We start from the raw sequence: 19,512 nt of genomic DNA, 5'->3' as shown, positions 1-19,512 counted from the left end.
GAAAAAAGAGCTAAAAAGTGTGAAAACACAAGAGAAAAAATTTTAGATGGATTACAAAAGGAAGTAACTTCTGACTTTAAACATCAAGGATATACAGCAATTTCCCATAATCAATCCCTTACTCTATATTAAACCAAAATCACATTATTTTTACAAATCAACCCCTTAGCACATTGTAAAAATCACTAAGTACCATTGCTCCCTCCTTTTATATTAAAATAAATACACACACACACACACACATATAAATACATACATACATACATACATACATATCCTAATAAGCTTCCCCCCCAAAGTAACAATTACTTAATTATTCCCTTCCTTCTACTATTCTAAACATTTCTGTCTACTATAATAAAAAGCATGTAAATTGTCTACCATTATAATTAATAATACAAAAAACATGAATAAGAAAAAACCTTAATAATCATAATCCCAATCATTAACGATAAGTAAAGTCATCCAAAGCCAAAGACCATCCAAATAAATATTTTTACTCCCTTAACCCGCTTCAAAATAGACCAAGACATTTACATATCCCCATAATAGGCACAGAGCTATTTTCTTAAAGAAATCCAACAGCCCAACTGCTCCCCTCACAAACACAGACTTCTCTTCAGAAAACCTCCCATTCATAATCACCCCTTCTTTTCCCTAACATTCCATCAGAAAGTCAAATTCACTGATGTCTTGCAGCTCAATTTCTCCCTTTAAGTTCTTCAGTTCAGCATTGCCAGTTTCATCCAGGATTTGAACAAAAGCCTGAATCTCACTCTTAGGAGAGATAATTCCACCGCTGTTAGATTCTTCAGGTACATCCACATCATCCCCAACCAGATGGCACATTTCAGACCACATATTTTCCACAATGCTCTGAATGTCTTGCAGAATAACTTGGCAGGAATCAGAAAGAATCTGCTTAATATCTGCTTTGATATCTCGGCAACAGTCAGAGAAAACCTGGCTAAGATTCTCCATTTCTGAAGCAGTATGGCACCCCCTAGATACTTAATCTGCAGAAGTGATTGTTGTTTATTCGTTCAGTCGCTTCCAACTCTTTGTGACTTCATGGACCAGCCCATGCCAGAGCTTCCTGTCGGTCGTCAACACCCCTAGCTCCCCCAGGGACAAGTCCGTCACCTCTAGAATATCATCTATCCATCTTGAAAGAAAATTTCTAAACTGAGTTAAGATAACACAGTTCCCAGAGAAAGTAGCAGCAGGAAAGTAAAAGTTTAGAACAGCAGATTCAACATGTAGGAAAAATGCCAAAATCTTCAAAATTAGCACAAAAATAATAACAGGGAGATGATAACATACTCTCAACCCTCCTTAGTATTGGATGGAAAGCAAAATCCAAAACTTAAAAAAAAAAAAAAATCACAAAAATAATGATAAGCACCAAGAGAGATAGTTTCTCCTTAATGTAGGAAGCCTCTCTTAGGATACAAATACTTTAAAAAAATGAATTGGGTGCTTTAGAAATGGGGTGGCTCAACTTAATATTGCTTTAAGGGCTGCAGCGCAGCTTGGAAATGGTGAAATCCCAGCCTCCTGGCAAAGTCTTACTCATCGATCACGCACACTGTCCACAATCTCCTGGCTGCAACTCGCCGTGTGGAGGACGAATGGGTTGATTCCAAGTGTTTTCCTTAATCCAGAAAAACGCTCTGTGCTACAGGAGAAACCAGCCTGAGCCCAAAGAAACTGCCACAATGCCAGTTCTGCCCACGGAGCTCACGGACACAGCTGCTCAGTCCACCATATTCCCACCGGAAGTCACTTCTGATCTGTCTTGATTCATTGCTGGATAAGCCAACAAGCTCATCTCCCAGTAGAGGAGAAGTATTGTATAACCTGTTTTGCCTTCCTGACCAAATACGGCTATTCTTTTGTAAGGAAGATTGCAGAACAATAGTTAGTCACCCAGGAGATTGGAAAAACATCCAGATTCAACCAGCATTAATGTATCTGAGCAGTTCCTGCCCCAGTGAGCAACCTTGTACTTCATATTTATGCACAGCAATGTCAGCTTGTGTTGGATCTCCAGGGTGCTGTTTTTGATAAATAAAACCTTTTTTCACTGTTAAATCCATTATTTCCCACTCCCCTTCGTGTTCTGATCCAAGTACCAGCTTCCAACTTTTTTTTTGGTAATATGATAAACTTGTTTAAATGATTTCCCATGACACACACAAACACCCTTTTATTTTTCTATTGATGAAGATACAGTGTTTAAGATTGGCCGGAAATCCTAAGCTGATATACTGCCTTGCCCTGCATTGGTTCATTGCTGCAAGCAAATGCTAAACCTTGCCTTGCAAAGGATTTTAACTGAAATTTTAACTGCATCATTTGCTGTGTGTTCTCTCTCTCTCCCTCTTGCTATATGTGTAGTGGCTGGATAGCATAGTGCTTAGAGTGCTGCCCTTTGACACGGGAGCCTGGGGTTCGAATCGTGGCTGTACCTACCTTATCAGTAGGGGTCCTTGGGCAAAGACCCTCTAATGCTTCACCTGCCTACCTCAAATATGAGAGTGACCTGAACTAAGAGAATCAGCCAGCTCAGACATCACCCGGATTAACAAGGTCCGCGTCAGATGTTGGGGAACCAGGACAGTCTGATGACAAGTGGGCTACTGGAACAAACCATACATGGACGAGACGAGAGAACCTGGAATTGATGGAATGCTATTACAGCAATAGACCTAATGAGAGGGGATATATGAAACGCATGAGGGAACTATGGGTGGACAGAAGACCTGCATCCACACTGACTGAGAAACAGCTAGTTACCCAACGCTTCAACCTAGTGAAGAGGAAGCTGCTCTCTCAGCTTGAGATAGACCAACTACGCATTATATCCCAGACTCGAGAAGACCCGGAAGGACAACTGGAGGTGCAGCCAATACCTGAAGCAGGAATGTCGCTGCCACCCCCTCCATTACAGAGCACAGCAGCTGATATGAGGCAAAAGATCATGCATAAACTAGCTTCAGTCAACTCTTGAGACCAATTACCCAGGCTCATTGGAGAAGTACCATCAGATAGTATGCTAGCAGATGCCAATAGAGCCCTCACAACAATCCCTACTACCACCATAACTCAGACCAATGAACTGGTATACGCTACAGCCACTGTAATCCTGGAGATGCTTGGCTACACGATCAAGAAGAACAGCAATACATACCTCCCCTGGAAAATGAGGTTGGAGGCTAAGATCAAGGCAACTCGGAGAGAAGCTGGTGGAAGTACTGAAGGGTGTGGAGATTAAGGATAAGACTTGGCTACTGAAAAAATACAATGGCCTGACTGCATCTGAAGCCCTAGAGACTGCTAAACAAAGGCTCTCAGCACTGGCTACCAGGCTGAGGAGATACACTAGAGAAGCAGAGGCCAAGAAGATAAATGCCCTGTTCGCCAAAGAACCGTCCGAGGTGTACTCCCAACTGCAGTGCAACAGCACAGTAACAGCAGAGCAACAGCAGAAACCGAACCATACTGGAAGAACATATGGGAGAAAGAGAAGGTATGTAACACCAGTGCAAAGTGGCTGAAGGACCTGAGAGCAGACCACAGCAATCTTCCAGAACAGGAACCAGTCACCATCACAGTAGCAGACACCCAACAGCGGGCCAAGAACATGAAGAGCTGGACAGCACCTGGCCTGGACATGATCCACACCAACTGGCTAAAGAAACTAACAGCAGTGCATGAACACCTAGCAGCACAGATGAACCAGCTGCTAGCAGCAGGCTCCCACCCAGACTGGCTAACACAAGGTAGGACAGTGCTGATCATGAAAGACCCCAACAAGAGAACAACACCATCCAACTACTGGCCAATAACCTGCCTCCTCACAACATGGAAAGTCCTATCAGGCATCTTGGCTGCCAAGCTGCAGGACCATATGGGCCAGTACATGAGCACAGCTCAGAAGGGCATTGGGAACAACACCAGGGGCTCCCAACACCAGTTGCTCATAGATAGAGCAGTCGCCCGAGACTCAAGGGCTAGACAGACCAATCTGAGCACAGCCTGGATTGACTCCAGGAAAGCCTATGACTCAATGCCACATACATGGATCTGTGAATGCCTGGCAGTATACAAAGTCAACAGGACACTAAGAACTCAGTGGCACTGTGGAAGACAACACTGGAGGTCAGCTCAAGTCAACTTGCACAAGTGACCATCAAGTGCAGCATATACCAAGGTGATGCACTGTCCCTGCTGCTGTTCTGCATAGGCTTGAACCCCCTCAGCCAGGTAATCACAAGGACTGGATACGGATACAAGTTCAAGAGTGGGACTACCATCAGCCGCCACCTCTACATGGATGACATCAAGCTGTATGCTAAAAGTGACATTGACTCGCTAATCCACCAGACATGGATCTACTGTGAGGACATTGGGATGTCATTCAGACTGGAGAAGTGTGGCCAGATGGTAGTAAAGAGAGGGAAGGTAGTTAAGACTGAGAGGGTGGAACTTCCAGTGGACTGCATAGCAGACATACAGACCAGCTACAAGGATCTTGGTATCCCACAGTCATATGGGAACCATGAGGAGGAGGCAAGGAAGACAGCAACATCCAAGTACCACCAAAGGATAAGACAGGACCTGAAGAGCCAGCTCAGTAGGAAGAACAAGATCCATGCCATCAACACATATGCCCTGCCAGTCACCAGATACCCTGCTGGTATAGTGAGCTGGACAAAGGAGGACATGGAGGCTGCCAGTGTGAAGGCCCAGATGCTCCTCACAATGTATGGAGGTTTCCACCCCAAGTCCAGAGGTGGAAACTATACACCAGCCAGAAAAAGGGTGGGTGGGGTCTGGTGAGTTCAAAGCCACAGTCCTGGATGAAGCAGGTACTGGCCAATCAACCAGGTATTGTGGTAGTAGACAAGGACCAGAAGACATCAGTGGTGATAGATGTAGCAGTGCCAAGTGACAACAACAACCAGGAGGAAGGAATATGAGAAGCTGGAGAAGTACCAGGGCCTGGGTGGTATGTGTTTTCCTCAACCTCGGGTCCTCTGCCAGTGGCCTGGGAGTTTGAGGGTTCTGTGCAGTATCTTAGCTGTTCCCAGCACTGCATCTTCTGGACAGCGAGCTCTGATGTTGCTCCTGGGAGCTGTTGGAGCCACTCTCCCACCTTAGGAGTCACAGCCCCGAGTGCTCCTACCACCACTGGGACCACTTTGGCCTTCACTTTCCACATCCTATCTGTCCAATTCTTTTAGAAGTACTTCAGTGGAGTAAAAAATGTGTGGACTCAGGTTTATTGGACATAAAGGCCTAATTCCCACATCTAGCCTTTTAATTAACGCCAAGATATTCTGGATTCACAGGCAATTTTTATAACTAGGCTGCTCTGGTTGTCTATAAGTAGTACCTGTGTATGCCTGTCAAGGTCCCTCCCTTGCACCTTTTTTTCTCCAGTTCTGTAGCATGATAAGCTACAAGGGGATGTGGGGCGGAAGATGTGCTGGCAATGTCCTATATTCTTAACTGTTTTAATACTCTGTGGAATGCCACAAATCAAGCAGCTTTTAGAAAAATACATCATAATTAGATAGTAATAGCTACTTTTATTTTAGAGGCTGTCTTACAGTGTCTGTGGGTTTTCCAATAACATATAAGGGTGAAAAAATATTATCTTTGGAGTCAAATTAGATACAGCTTCAGCAGCTATAGGCTCACATGGGAGATTCCACAGAAGGTTGTGGGATGCACTTCATTCACTGCATGAAGTGAAAGTCTTCCTATCTAAACAGAAAAATAATTGAACCTCTATCTCCTTATCGTGCTATGTGCCATTGTCCCAGGCGGTTGTTTTCCAGCCTGATACAAAAAATGGGCTGGGTTCAAAAGACCTTGGGCCACAGATCATGAGGCATAAGGAGAGGTTTAGATCAGCTTCCTTTTTTATTGTAAGAAGCTTCATCTTCATTTTTAAGTGAGCAAGTCAGACACAGAGAGAGGAAGCACAGGCAATCAGTGGTAGAGCATTAGCTCACATCTTCACGCAGGAGGAGGAGAAGCATTTGTCTGAAACGCTGTTGAACTGTTGCATCTCAGCATTGACAACACTAAACTGTATGGACCATTGATCTAATCATTTAAGGTTTTTTACAATCCTAAACAAGGCTTCCCCATTGCATCTAGTCTGGTTTCTGGTTTTTGTTATCTTTCCACTGCCACAGAATGTTACGTAGAAGAGAATGCACAGATCAGGAGAAGATATGAATATTAGATACCATCTTTACAAACTGAAATGGAATGATTAAACTATTATATATCATAAAGTAGAGATAGGAAATCCTCATTTTTTATACTGCAGTTTGGGGAGCTATATTACAGTGCAGTCCCACACCAGATGCCCTTTGCTTTCTAAGTTGCAAACTCCCACCTGATATACCAGATTCCTTCAATCTGTCCACAGTGGACAAGCATCTATCTTCAGAGTCTCAGAATGGAGCTTTTCCCTGCTGCTTAGCAGTGATCCTGTCCACATTGCTATTTGGCTGGTAGGAAAAAATGGGTATCGCTTTAAGGATCTCTGAGGGCCATTGTATGTTCTTAGCTCATGGGCTGTTTGTGCCTAAGGCTTTTATTTCAGTTCTGAGAACATGTCCAGCACTGTAGCTAGTTGTCCACTTTCTTTAATGCATGAAAGGGAAAGAATATTTGTAGATGATACCTATGAAATGTGTCACTTTAGTTTAACAGTTCATTAATCAGATATAAAACAGAAATTCCAGATTCCTTTATAAAGAGATAGTGCCTGCTATCTTACTTGGTTTTTCTGCTTTTAAATATATATTTTATCTCTTGAGAGCAGCTTTTGGACATCATCTGATGAGATTGGATTTGCCAGTCTATTGTATTTTAATTAGCATTACACTGTAATATAAAGGTAGTCCTATTTGCAAGTATTTAATATTATACTTGTTAGATTGTTAGATCTGAATATTATACAAATAGGTTGTTTTTCATTCTTTTTTTTTCCCCCACAGCAAATTCTATTAAGGTGGAAATGTACAGTGATGAAGAATCTAGCCGGCTGCTGTCACACGATGACCGGCTCATTGAAAAAGAGGACAGCGTGATTGTAGAGGATTCCCTCTCTGAGCCCCTTGGTTACTGTGATGGGACAGGACAGGAACCACATTCCCCAGGCGGCATACGGCTACCCAATGGCAAACTGAAGTGTGACATCTGTGGAATGGTGTGCATCGGCCCAAATGTACTGATGGTGCACAAACGCAGTCACACTGGTGAGCAGACTTCTGGGAAGCGTGAGCAGTAAAGGCTGATGCTTACACTTGTCCTTTGCAAGGTTCTTTAAGGTTTTAATAGTCTGAGACCCTGCTAGTCCTACTCACGCCTTCTAAGCTGCTTCTGTATTGCGTGGGTTGCCAGGGACTGAAGCCTGGATCTTCCACAAGTGTAGATATGGAACTGTGGGCCTTTGCTTCGGCAAATCTAAGACCTGCTGGTGAGTTCATTGTTAAGACAGGATTTGAACTGGGGAATCTACTGGTTTATACTGTTAGCCTCTGGATAATGCTAGCTGTTAATATAGGTCAACGCTGAGCAGTCTGCAGCCTTCATTGTAGCTTCATATGGCCTTTAGGTTAATCTTAAACCACTACTGTGGTTTAAGTTTGTGTTAAGTTTATGATTCCTTTAGATCTACCTGTAATCCTACACTATTGTGACCTATAGTGCAATCAGAGCTTCATCTAAGTCCTGTTAGTAGATAAAAAGAATTGGGTTAAACAAACTGTACTGTTCATGTCTGCTCATAATCTGTTCATGTCTGCAGATAATCTCATCCCAACCATGAAGCATAGTGGTGGAAATAGCATACTTCAGGGCTGCCTTGCAACCTCAGGAGCCAGGTGGCTCACAAGCATTACTCTAACTGGATTTTGGCCTGTACCAGCAAATTCTGTAGGTGATTGTCAGTGTACCTATCCATGAGCTGAAGCCTAGAATGTGGGTCATACAGCACAACAACAGTCCTAAACACATAAATCAATCTACAATAGAATGGCTGGAGGAGGAGAAATTTCATGTTTTCAAATGGCTGAGTCAACTCTTTGAATTAACCCAATTGAGATGTTGTGGCAAGACCCAGAGTGAGCAGTTCATGCAGGATAGACCAAAAATGCCAATGTGTGGAACAACAGAAAGAGGAAATGTTTTGTTGAAGTCAATTACTACATGTAAAGCTTCTCATCTTCAGCAAAGGATTGTTACCTTGTCGTGGTGCTGGAGCTTGAGCACCTCAGTAATGCCATGAGCTAAACCGTGAAGGGCCACCCAAGACGGGAAGGTCATGACAGAGAGGTCAGACTAAATGCGATCCCTGGGGAAGGTAATGGCAACCCACCCAAGTATTCTTGCCGTGAAAACTAAATGGATCAGTACAACCAGAGATATGTCGGTATACCATCAGAAGATGAGACCCCCAGGTCGGAAGATGGTCAAAATGCTACTGGGGAGGAACAGAGGATGAGCTCAACTAGCCCCAGACGTGATGACGCAGCTAGCTCAAAGCCGAAAGGACGGCTAGCGGCCGACGGTGCTGGTGGTGAATGGCGAATCCGATGTTCTAAGGATCAACAAACCATTGGAACCTGCAATGTAAGATCTATGAGCCAGGGCAAATTGGATGTGGTTATTGTGAGATGTCAAGATTAAAAATAGACATTTTGGGCATCAGTGAACTGAAGTGAACTGGAATGGGCCACTTCACATCAGATGACCACCAGATCTACTACTGTGGACAAGAGGACCACAGAAGAAATGGAGTAGCCTTCATAATTAATAGTAAAGTGGCTAAAGCAGTGCTTGGATACAATCCAAAAAAACAATAGAATGATCTCAATTCGAATTCAGGGCAAGCCATCTAACATCACAGTGATCCAAATATATGCCCCAACCACAGATGCTGAAGAAGCTGAAGTAGAGCAGTTCTATGAGGATCTGCAGCACCTACTGGACAACACGCCTAAAAGAGATGTTATTTTCATCACAGGAGACTGGAATGCTAAGGTGGGCAGTCAAATGACACCTGGAATTACCGGTAAGCATGGGAGAACAAAACGAAGGAGGACATAGGCTGATAGAATTTTGCCAAGACAACTCACTCTGCATAACAAACATTGTCTTCCAACAACCTAAGAGACGGCTTTATACATGGACTTCACCAGATGGACAACACCAAAATCAGATTGACTACATCCTTTGCAGCCAAAGGTGGCGGACATCTATACAGTCGGTAAAAACAAGACCTGGAGCTGACTGTAGTTCAGATCACGAACTTCTTCTTGCACAATTTAGGATCAGACTAAAGAGATTAGGGAAGACCCACAGATCAGCTAGATATGAGCTCACTAATATTCCTAAGGAATATGCAGTGGAGGTGAAGAATAGATTTAAGGGACTGGACTTAGTAGATAGGGTCCCGGAAGAACTATGGACAGAAGTTCGCAACATTGTTCAGGAGGCGGCAACAAAATACATCCCAAAGAAAGAGAAAACCAAGAAGGCAAAATGGCTGTCTGCTGAGACACTAGAAGTAGCCCAAGAAAGAAGGAAAGCAAAAGGCAACAGTGATAGGGGGAGATATGCCCAATTAAACGCAAAATTCCAGAGGTTAGCCAGAAGAGATAAGGAATTATTTTTAAACAAACAATGTGTGGAAGTGGAAGAAGACAATAGAATAGGAAGGACAAGAGACCTCTTCCAGAAAATTAGAAACATCAGAGGTAAATTCCAGGCCAAAATGGGTATGATCAAAAACAAAGATGGCAAGGACCTAACAGAAGAAGAAGAGATTAAGAAAAGGTGGCAAGAATATACGGAAGACCTGTATAGGAAGGATAACAATATCGGGGATAGCTTTGACGGTGTGGTCAGTGAGCTAGAGCCAGACACCCTGAAGAGTGAGGTTGAATGGGCCTTAAGAAGCATTGCTAATAACAAGGCAGCAGGAGACAACAGCATCCCAGCTGAACTGTTCAAAATATTGCGAGATGATGCTGTCAAGGTAATGCATGCTATATGCCAGCAAATTTGGAAAAACAAGAATGGCCACCAGACTGGAAAAAATCAACTTATATCCCCATACCAAAAAAAGAAACACTAAAGAATGTTCAAACTATTGAACAGTGGCACTCATTTCACATGTCAGTAAGGTAATGCTCAAGATCCTGCAAGGTAGACTTCAGCAATTCATGGAGCGAGAATTGCCAGATGTACAAGCTGGGTTTAGAAAAGGCAGAGGAACTAGAGACCAAATTGCCAATATCCGCTGGATAATGGAAAAAGCCAGGGAGTTTCAGAAAAACACCTATTTCTGTTTTATTGACTATTCTAAAGCCTTTGACTGTGTGGACCATAACAAATTGTGGCAAGTTCTTAGCGGTATGGGGATACCAAGTCATCTTGTCTGCCTCCTGAAGAATCTGTATAACGACCAAGTAGCAACAGTAAGAACAGACCATGGAACAACGGACTGGTTTAAGATTGGGAAAGGAGTACGGCAGGGCTGTATGCTCTCACCCTACCTATTCAACTTGTACGCAGAACACATCATGTGACATGCTGGGCTTGAGGAATCCAAGGCTGGGGTTAAAATCCCTGGAAGAAACATGAAGAATCTCAGATATGCAGATGATACCACTTTGATGGCAGAAAGCGAAGAGGAACTGAGGAGCCTTATGATGAAGGTGAAAGAAGAAAGTGCGAAAGCTGGCTTGCAGCTAAACCTCAAAAAAACCAAGATTATGGCAACCAGCTTGACTGATAACTGGCAAATAGAGGGAGAAAATGTAGAAGCAGTGAAAGACTTTGTATTTCTAGGTGCGAAGATTACTGCAGATGCTGACTGCAGTCAGGAAATCAGAAGACGCTTAATCCTTGGGAGAAGAGCAATGACAAATCTCGACAAAATAGTTAAGAGCAGAGACATCACACTGACAACAAAGGTCCGCATAGTTAAAGCAATGGTGTTCCCCGTAGTAACATATGGCTGCGAGAGCTGGACCATAAGGAAGGCTGAGAGAAGGAAGATTGATGCTTTGGAACTGTGGTGTTGGAGGAAAATTCTGAGAGTGCCTTGGACTGCAAGAAGATCAAACCAGTCCATCCTCCAGGAAATAAAGCCAGACTGCTCACTTGAGGGAATGATATTCAAGGCAAAACTGAAATACTTTGGCCACATAATGAGAAGACGGGACACCCTGGAGAAGATGCTGATGCTAGGGAGAGTGGAAGGCAAAAGGAAGAGGGGCCGACCAAGGGCAAGGTGGATGGATGATATTCTAGAGGTGACGGACTCATCCCTGGGGGAGCTGGGGGTGTTGACCGACAGGAAGCTCTGGCGTGGGCTGGTCCATGAAGTCACGAAGAGTCGGAAGCAACTAAACAAATAAAAGGTTCTCCTACAGCTTTCAACCAAGACAGTGAATATTGGCTCCATGAGTTCAATAAGCATGACAAGAGCACTGTTTTGTGTGTGGGTTTAAAGAGCTCACAAACTTTCATTCACCGCTTTAGGCAACAGCTCAGTTCATACCTTGTTAAGAACTATTTCTCTTTTTCCTCCAGCCAGCTAGTTGGAAAAGGAAGATACTGGAAAGAGAATGAGTGAAAAAGAAGGGTCTAAACAGTATTAAAGAATGGATGTCCCTATCACTTCACTTTTGATTCTTACACCGCCCATTGCTTACTTTAGCCTAATAAACTCTCCCCCAGCAAAATACTTAAGGCATAGGTGGAAAAGATGGAAAAGGGCATTCCAACCAAAGGTAAAAGCAACACATTAAAGAGAGGGCATTCAGGAATTGTTGACATTATGAAGCAAAGCTTAAGTCAAAATAAAGGTAACAATATAATGATATTTCATGATAGTTATACAGATAATGTGCATGATCATCCCCCAAACGCTCCATGGAAGAGCTGTATTAGTAGCTTCTGGAAGGCCATTTAGATGGGTGCCGAGCTGGCTACATTGGAGACATGATTTCATAACATAGGAGCTGCAGCAGAAAAATATTGTCCTTGAGCCCGCGCTCCCTTATCTTTTAGATAATGGGGGTCTGTTAATAGATATTGTTGGGGAGGTGCATTGGAGAAGTCAAGTCCATGTGGAGAATTGTGCATACACACACACACACATGCAGATACATATACATATATAACTGTTAACATGTAATATAACATCAGAGGAAGAGGTGACAACTTGAAAATCTATATCATTGACAAAACAATTCTAAAACATTTGACCAAATTATTAAATATCTTCTTTGCCCCTTGTCAAAGGAAGTGAATCAGATGTTGAGAAACACACATGATTGCTGCAAATCTTATATAAATTTATTCTAGGCTTGTTCTTCCCAGATGCTTAGAAAGTCCACAGTTCTTGATGTCTTGATAGATTCCAAAAGTTGAAGATATACAGTAGCTGAGAAAAACATTCATCTTTGATACTCAATGAAATTTTTAAAAAATTAAACCTTATTTTAACATTAAAAGAGGCCAAATTTCACAACCTTTTAAACTTCCTGATTTACAGTAGGATTTGCACTCATTATTCCAGAGGTTGTATAAATGGTATCAATTTCATCAAATTATTACAGCTTCTTAAAAAACAGATTACTGGTTTAAGAGTCTCAGTTGATTACTCTAAAACCTTTCATAGATCTGGAACCAGAAGCAGCAATATCAGGACTAAATAGTCCAAACAACAAATGCTTGAGTTGAATGTACTGCCAAGAAATGTTTTGAGGTAAATCTTTCTAGGTTTTAAGCTCTGCAAATGTTTGTATCAAAGAACAGATTTGCTTCAGTGCAATAATATAAAGAGAGGCCCTGTTTTTGTCTCCAAAATGGATTTTCTGTCTATTTTCAGATAGGGTTATTTCAACATACAAACTTTTTATGTTTTTTTTTTAAAGGAATAGATTGACAAAATAATAAAAAGTCAAGTTCTTGGCACATTTTTTTCTTGCCAACAGTATGGAAGTGTTTGCCATTGCCCTCTTCTGGGACTCCTTTTTCAACTTTCTAGTCTAAACTACAGTCCTGAAATTCCTGATACTGTAGTTTCTTATTAAAACATTAATCAGGCCTGACCATGCTTAGCTTCTGAATTTAGTCTGGTGCTAAAAGGATGAGAAAAAAAATTTTTTATGTGTGAGATAGTTTCAGCAAGGCCAAGGAGCCAGGCAAGCTTCTCTGGTGACTTGGTTATGATACCCTTCCTTCTAGGTGAGAGACCATTCCATTGCAATCAGTGTGGTGCCTCCTTCACTCAAAAGGGCAACCTCCTGCGCCACATCAAGCTGCATTCAGGCGAGAAGCCCTTCAAATGCCCCTTCTGCAATTATGCTTGCCGGAGAAGAGATGCACTCACCGGTCACCTCCGTACACACTCAGGTGGGTGACCGACATTTCTCTTGAGTCAAGTATTGAAGGACATCTTGTAAGACTGGTAGACTGGTTTCTTACTCTGCTGCCTGTGCCCAAACCACTGCCAACATTACTTGGTGTTAAAAGAAAGTCTTATTGCCCAGTGCCTGCATTTCTTCTGTTCTAATTTTGGCTCGGTGCCTCTAGTGCTTCCTTTTGATTTGTACCCACTTATATATGACACCTTTCTCTCTTGCAGATGCTAATTACATACGTTTCTAATACTTCCTTCCAAGAACTCATTGTAACATAGATAGGCTCTCAAATCCAGTAGTGGCAATATGCAGTCTTACTTAACACTGAAGGTATGAGTATTTTCATACCATTCTCTACCATTAATCAAATCGTATTTTTAAGGAATGTTTCTAATTTAAATTGAACCTGGAAATCTTCTGCTAATGACATCACTTTAGATAAAACAGTGAAGAATCTCTGCTATACCACAAAGACTAACAAATTTATGATCACATAAAGTTTTTCTAAATCACAGTCCACTTTATTAAATGCAAAGAATATAGTCCATGTTCCATGTTAAAGTTACTGAGATTCAGAGGCTCATACAGTATTGAATTGTTAGCCCTCAGAGATCTACAAAAATGCTTTCTTTTTTAGCTGCAACAAACTTATATGGCTACTCCTCTGGAAACAGTCACCTTTTAAAACTGGTTATCATAATCTCATGATGAACTGAATTTATGTTTTTTTGTCCAACAAGTAGTTGAATTGATTGTTGACATAGAAATGAATGGATGGGCTTCACAAAGAAGGCTTTTAAAATATGTCATTTTATGTTGTTGTTTTTTAATGTAGTAGCAGCTAGGTTGCTTTTTGTAGAGAGTGAAATCTTTTATTGTTTTTCCTTGGTCTCTGTATTTGGATTGTGTTAGGGCTTTTTAACTTCATATGTGTTTTTACGTGTCTGTGATGCTTGTCACTTCATGTTTCAAGTGTCAAGTAGGAGAAGTGATTGTTAGATTTATCATTATTACGATGGTTTCTTTAGTCTCCCAGATCCATCTAGTGATTTTGTATTTAAACAAATTATGTGTTGTAAGACAGAAAGCAGTTGAACTGCACAGAACTGTTCTTTTTGTAAGAACAATGTCTCTGTTGTAGAGAACATTGCAGAATTAGCCCAATAAAAAATAACTGAATTTTGTCCTATTCACAAAATCAACATTTTGAGCACTTTTCTCAGTTAGATTAGAATTTTACAGAATAACATTATGTCTCTCTACTGTATGATCTTGATCCGAGTAAGCTTCTTGACACCTTCCAGAAATTTTGAATTACGTCTCCCGATAATTGGTGGTGGTTGCTGCTGCAGCAGCAGCAGATCAAAGATCCTGGAAGGCATTATTAGGTTGCCTACCCTTGATGATCATGCTTTGTGGTATTACATGAATAGTATTAGTGGGACGCATCATATTGCTATGCCCTTCCTTAATATTTTAGTAAAAATCACAGTGTCCATTTTCCACTTGGAACTTATCCTTATGAAATGAATTAGTTTCAGTCAATTTGAAGTTATCTGGATTTTCCATGAATGGCTAGTATGATCCACAGTTAAAAACAGTAACATTTCTGATCTGGGAAAGGAATACAGTCAATCACCTTATTGCTAAATTATAGTTGTTTAAAATTTAGAACTGGTCATACAGTGGGGTGGGGGGAGGGTACTACCTGTTGCCAATATCTTATACAGTATCTTGATAGTGGATGAAGCTGCACTTCGGGTGAACTTCACTAAGTTGAACACAGCCAAGTCACAGGAAATTAGTCTTTTCAAGTCCAATTAAAAATTGGAATTGAGGTGTAGAGTTTTTCTAAGCATGTATTTTATTCTCGTTTCTTGGGAAATGAATATGACAGCCCTGTTGCATAGCTGAGGATAGGATGAAGCTTGTTCTCTTCTGTACTGTAATGGGAGAGATGAGAAAAATGGAGAGGAGAATGTACATTCCAATATAAGTGGCCTGTCTATTCTTTTGAGAACTGTAATTCTGACTCCAGTTGGAATAGTGTTTTCGTTGCATTCTGGTTTTTATGATATTCCTCTTATCTTGATTGATTTCATTTGAAGGTAAGTAGTGATTTGTAGTACAAGTAGATGGATACTTGGAGAATCATAAATACTTGCTATTCCTGAAGAGTCTTCTATTCTACAACAATCAAAATCAGTGGTCACTGTGTCTAGCCAGTTTCTACTTGGATTGCTCTTGGTAACAGTTAGCAATAGTGACATCTTGAATTTTCAGACACTTTGGTGAACTAGCCAGTAGGTTTCCAGTATGCTTAGCATAGACTCAGTCCTATTTGGTGTATAACATTTTTAGACCTAAAGCTGGAGTTTTGGGGTTTGTTTAATGGCCATTAATGGGAAAATGTTGGCATTTGTCATCAAGTGATTTGCTGTCTTTATGAAGATCAATTCAGAATCGCTCTTGAATATCAAAAAAGTCTCAGTCTTTTGTGAGAACTGGCATATTACTTAAGTCAGTGTCCCATCTTCAGAAGACTTGCTCACCTACTGAAGATACTAGCTGGGGCTGGAGGACTAGGGTCTTCTCTTTAGTGGCTATTTACAAGCAAATTAATATAGAAGAGTTGTATCATCTAACATGTTTGGAAGCTTAATTCCTGTGCAGCATTGGAGCCTTGGAAATACAGTATGTGACAAATAAATCAATTACTCAAAGCAATTTGAACAATAGTCTTATTAAATACAAGAATTAGTAAGGTAATGTCTAACCTACATATTGCTGTTGTTTCCTCTCCCACTTGCCACCTCTCAATGGTGTGGTAATTATCTGGGCTTTACCATTTTTAAAGTACAAGTGAGGGTCCTTATCCTGAATCCTCATCCCACCAAAAGCTAGCTTTCTCCATAATGTGTGTGTGGGGGGGGGGGGGGTTGATCAGGGAATGTTTTGGGGGAATAGTTATATAAACTCCCACCTGCAGAATGCCCCATTTTTCAGACATTGACAAATAAAATGCCCCTAGAATGGAGCAGCAAAATTGATCTTTTTACTTTTCTTATTCATTACTTTGTCACCCATGACATCTCTTGCCTCTTCAAAATATACAGTATTTGGAATTGAATATATCTTAAAGACTCATAGAACACTGCAATCCAGGTATAAGAAAATTAATGTACCCCTATTTACTACAAAAGTGTGTAATCTGTGCTGACTGGGGGAAGCATTGATTTACAGAAAGCCATAGATGCTGACCTTAAGAATGAGGTAGCAGTGGGATGACTGAACTGTGACAACCATCTTCATGCATCTCTGTCGCTTACTGCAGCTATTCTCCAAGGATTCCTAGGACCTATAGTTCCATGGCATGAGATCAGGCAGAATTATTGGCAATTCCACATACTTGTGGTCATGAAAACATACACATTCCACCCCTTTCTTCCAAAGGAGATTAGGGAGGTATACAACATAATCAAGCAATTACATAACAATTATTCAAACAGTTATATATAGATTGAAAAAATAGTGTAAGATATATTTGCTGTCTCCTTTTGGCCATTCATGAAAATTAACAGGTTTTAGAGAAAATGTGCACTGCTTTCTCTTCATGTTCTTGTTGTCTTTATTGCTGGTTTATCTTTTCAACTCCGGCTAAGATTTGGTTACTCCAGGGCAATGAAATCGGCAGAACAATTTTGCATTAAGCAACAAAGGATTGGCATAAATCCACGTATGGGCACAGTATGTATTCATTTGAATTTCTAGCCCCCAACATCCATTACTTTAGGCTCCTAATCATAATTTTAAAAAAAATCTTGAAAAGTGAAAATAAAAAAGAATTAAATATGACCATAATTGTCCAATTTAATTGTTCCCACTAAAAGTCTGTTCAGATAAAATGCTTTTGCAGTGCTTTCTAAAAATGTATGGCCTGTCTGAGTCCTAAAGGGAAGGGAGTATTATAGGTAAGTGAGCAGCTGAGAAGGTTATGTCCTCATAGAATGAGATTGTACTGATGATTTGCCATACGGTGGGCTCGCCCTACTAATGTGACCATTATGCCTGAAGCTTAAATGAGCCAGCACAACTTGGCACAACCTCAACCAGAGAGTGAGGTTAGGAACATCTGGGAAACCCAGTTTCAAATCCTCACTCAAACTTTACAGAATGAAGTGAGGGGGGAAAAAACTAATGGGCTACAGAGGAAGAGGCATTTTCTCTTAATACATGGGGCTGAATCCAGGACACTTATTCAGAGGCAATAGGGTTTCAGTTATGTGAACAGCTTTTGTACTGGGGCTGGAAAGGAATGTATAGAGTAAACTGTGTAATCTGCAGACACTGTATTCTTATTGTATTCTTATTGTATTGTAGAAGATACCTTGTTAGAGTGGCCTGTGTAATTCTTGCCTCTCGTGATTGACAGTAGCAGAAAAAATGATGTAAAATGAGCAGCATAATGATTCATATGGGGTGTGCAATTCCATTTTCTCCACTTGACATTTGAATAACTTTGATTCAGAGTTTGCTTTCTATGTCCATGCAGCATACAAACTTTAAGGTGTAGTTCACACAGCATCTGTCTGAAACTAGCATGTGTGCACTCTCTCTCTCTGTATATAATATATACAAATACAGGTGGTCCTCGCTTAACAACCACAATTGGGACTGTCAACTCTGTTGCTAAGCGAGACAGTCATTAAGTGAGACACTGTGTGACCATGACAGACTTACAACTGCCATGGTTGTTAGATGAATCACTAGTGGTTGTTAAGTGAGATGTCACATGACCATGTCTTATGATTTTACTGCTGGCTTCTCCATTGACTGCTTGTTGGAAGCCGGCTGTGAAGCTCGCAGATGGCAATCACATGACTGTGGGATGCTGCGACAGTCATAAACACCCACCAAAGCACCCAAATCTCAATCATATGACTGCAGAGATGCTGTGATGTTTATAAATGCAAGGAGTGGTCGGAAAGTTACTTTTCAGTGCTGTCGTAATTTCGAATGGTCCTTGCCTTGCAATATACAGACTAATTACAGGTAGACCTTGCTTAATGACCACTTGTTCGGTGACTGTTCAAACTTACAACGGTGCTGAACAAGTGGTGCTTATGACGAGTCCTAGTAGTTGCAACCATCGCAGAGTCCCCGCAGTCACGTGATCAGGATACAGGCATTGGCGACCTGCTCTCAGTTACGACATTGCAGCATCCTGTGGTCATGTGATTGCCATTTGCGACCTTCACTGCCTGCTTCTGACAAGCAAAGTCAGTGGAGAAGCCAGCAGGAGGTTGCAAATGGCAACCATGTGATGTTGCACTTAACAACGTCATGGGATTTGCTTAACAACGGCAACCGGAAGTTCTGGAACTGCTGTAGCTAAGCGGTGCAGTCATGTGACATTGCACTTTACAACTGCGTTACTTAGCAATGGAAATTCCAGTCCCATTTACCGTCATTAACCGAGGACTAACTGTAAACTGAAAGTTGGCAACTGTGCATATACGTTTTTCAGATAATGTATGTGAATAGATATGTCAATACAGAAAACCCCAGTAATACTTTTTGCTGTGTCAGAGGAGGAATTCTATTCCTAACCTTTTTTTCTTCTGGAGTTGTTTCCAAGTGAGACCTACTGGGTCTTATCCAGCCCTAGGATAGAAGAGAGACTAACAGTGTAGACTGTCAATGGCCAACTACATGCCTATGGGAAACCCATGAGTAGAACAAGAAAGTAATAGATTTTCAGCTGTGGTCTTTGACAACAGATACTGAGAAATATATTGCTTCTGATGCTGTAATTAATATCTAGTCACCATGACTAGAAATCTTGATAGCCTTATCCTCCATGAATGTCTGATCTCCTTTTAAAGGTACATCAGTACATCTTTTGGTAGCAAATTCCATGTTTTAAATATGTACTGTGTGAAAATAATACTTCCTTTTATTTGTTGGGAATCTCCCACCATTTAGGATCATTGGATAACTCCAGGTTGTAGTACTGAGATAAACAGCCTCCTTTCTGCTTTTT

The 19,512-nt window shown here is 41.2% G+C and overlaps 1 protein-coding gene across 2 annotated transcripts in view; it reads left to right on the top strand.

Annotated features, from left to right (window-relative positions):
• Positions 1-19,512, top strand: part of IKZF4 (IKAROS family zinc finger 4) — a 73,727-nt gene that overhangs the window by 43,367 nt on the left and 10,848 nt on the right. For both annotated transcript variants that reach the window (XM_063293505.1, XM_063293506.1), the window contains 2 exons: positions 7,026-7,286; positions 13,294-13,461. In XM_063293505.1, coding sequence (XP_063149575.1) covers positions 7,026-7,286; positions 13,294-13,461 — 429 coding nt within the window. The remainder of the gene's footprint in view (positions 1-7,025; positions 7,287-13,293; positions 13,462-19,512) is intronic.

This window comes from Candoia aspera, chromosome 2 (genome assembly GCF_035149785.1).
Source record: "Candoia aspera isolate rCanAsp1 chromosome 2, rCanAsp1.hap2, whole genome shotgun sequence".
NCBI lineage: Eukaryota > Metazoa > Chordata > Lepidosauria > Squamata > Boidae > Candoia > Candoia aspera.
Note: the sequence above shows the minus strand (reverse complement) of the source record. Positions and strands in the feature narration are given on the sequence as shown.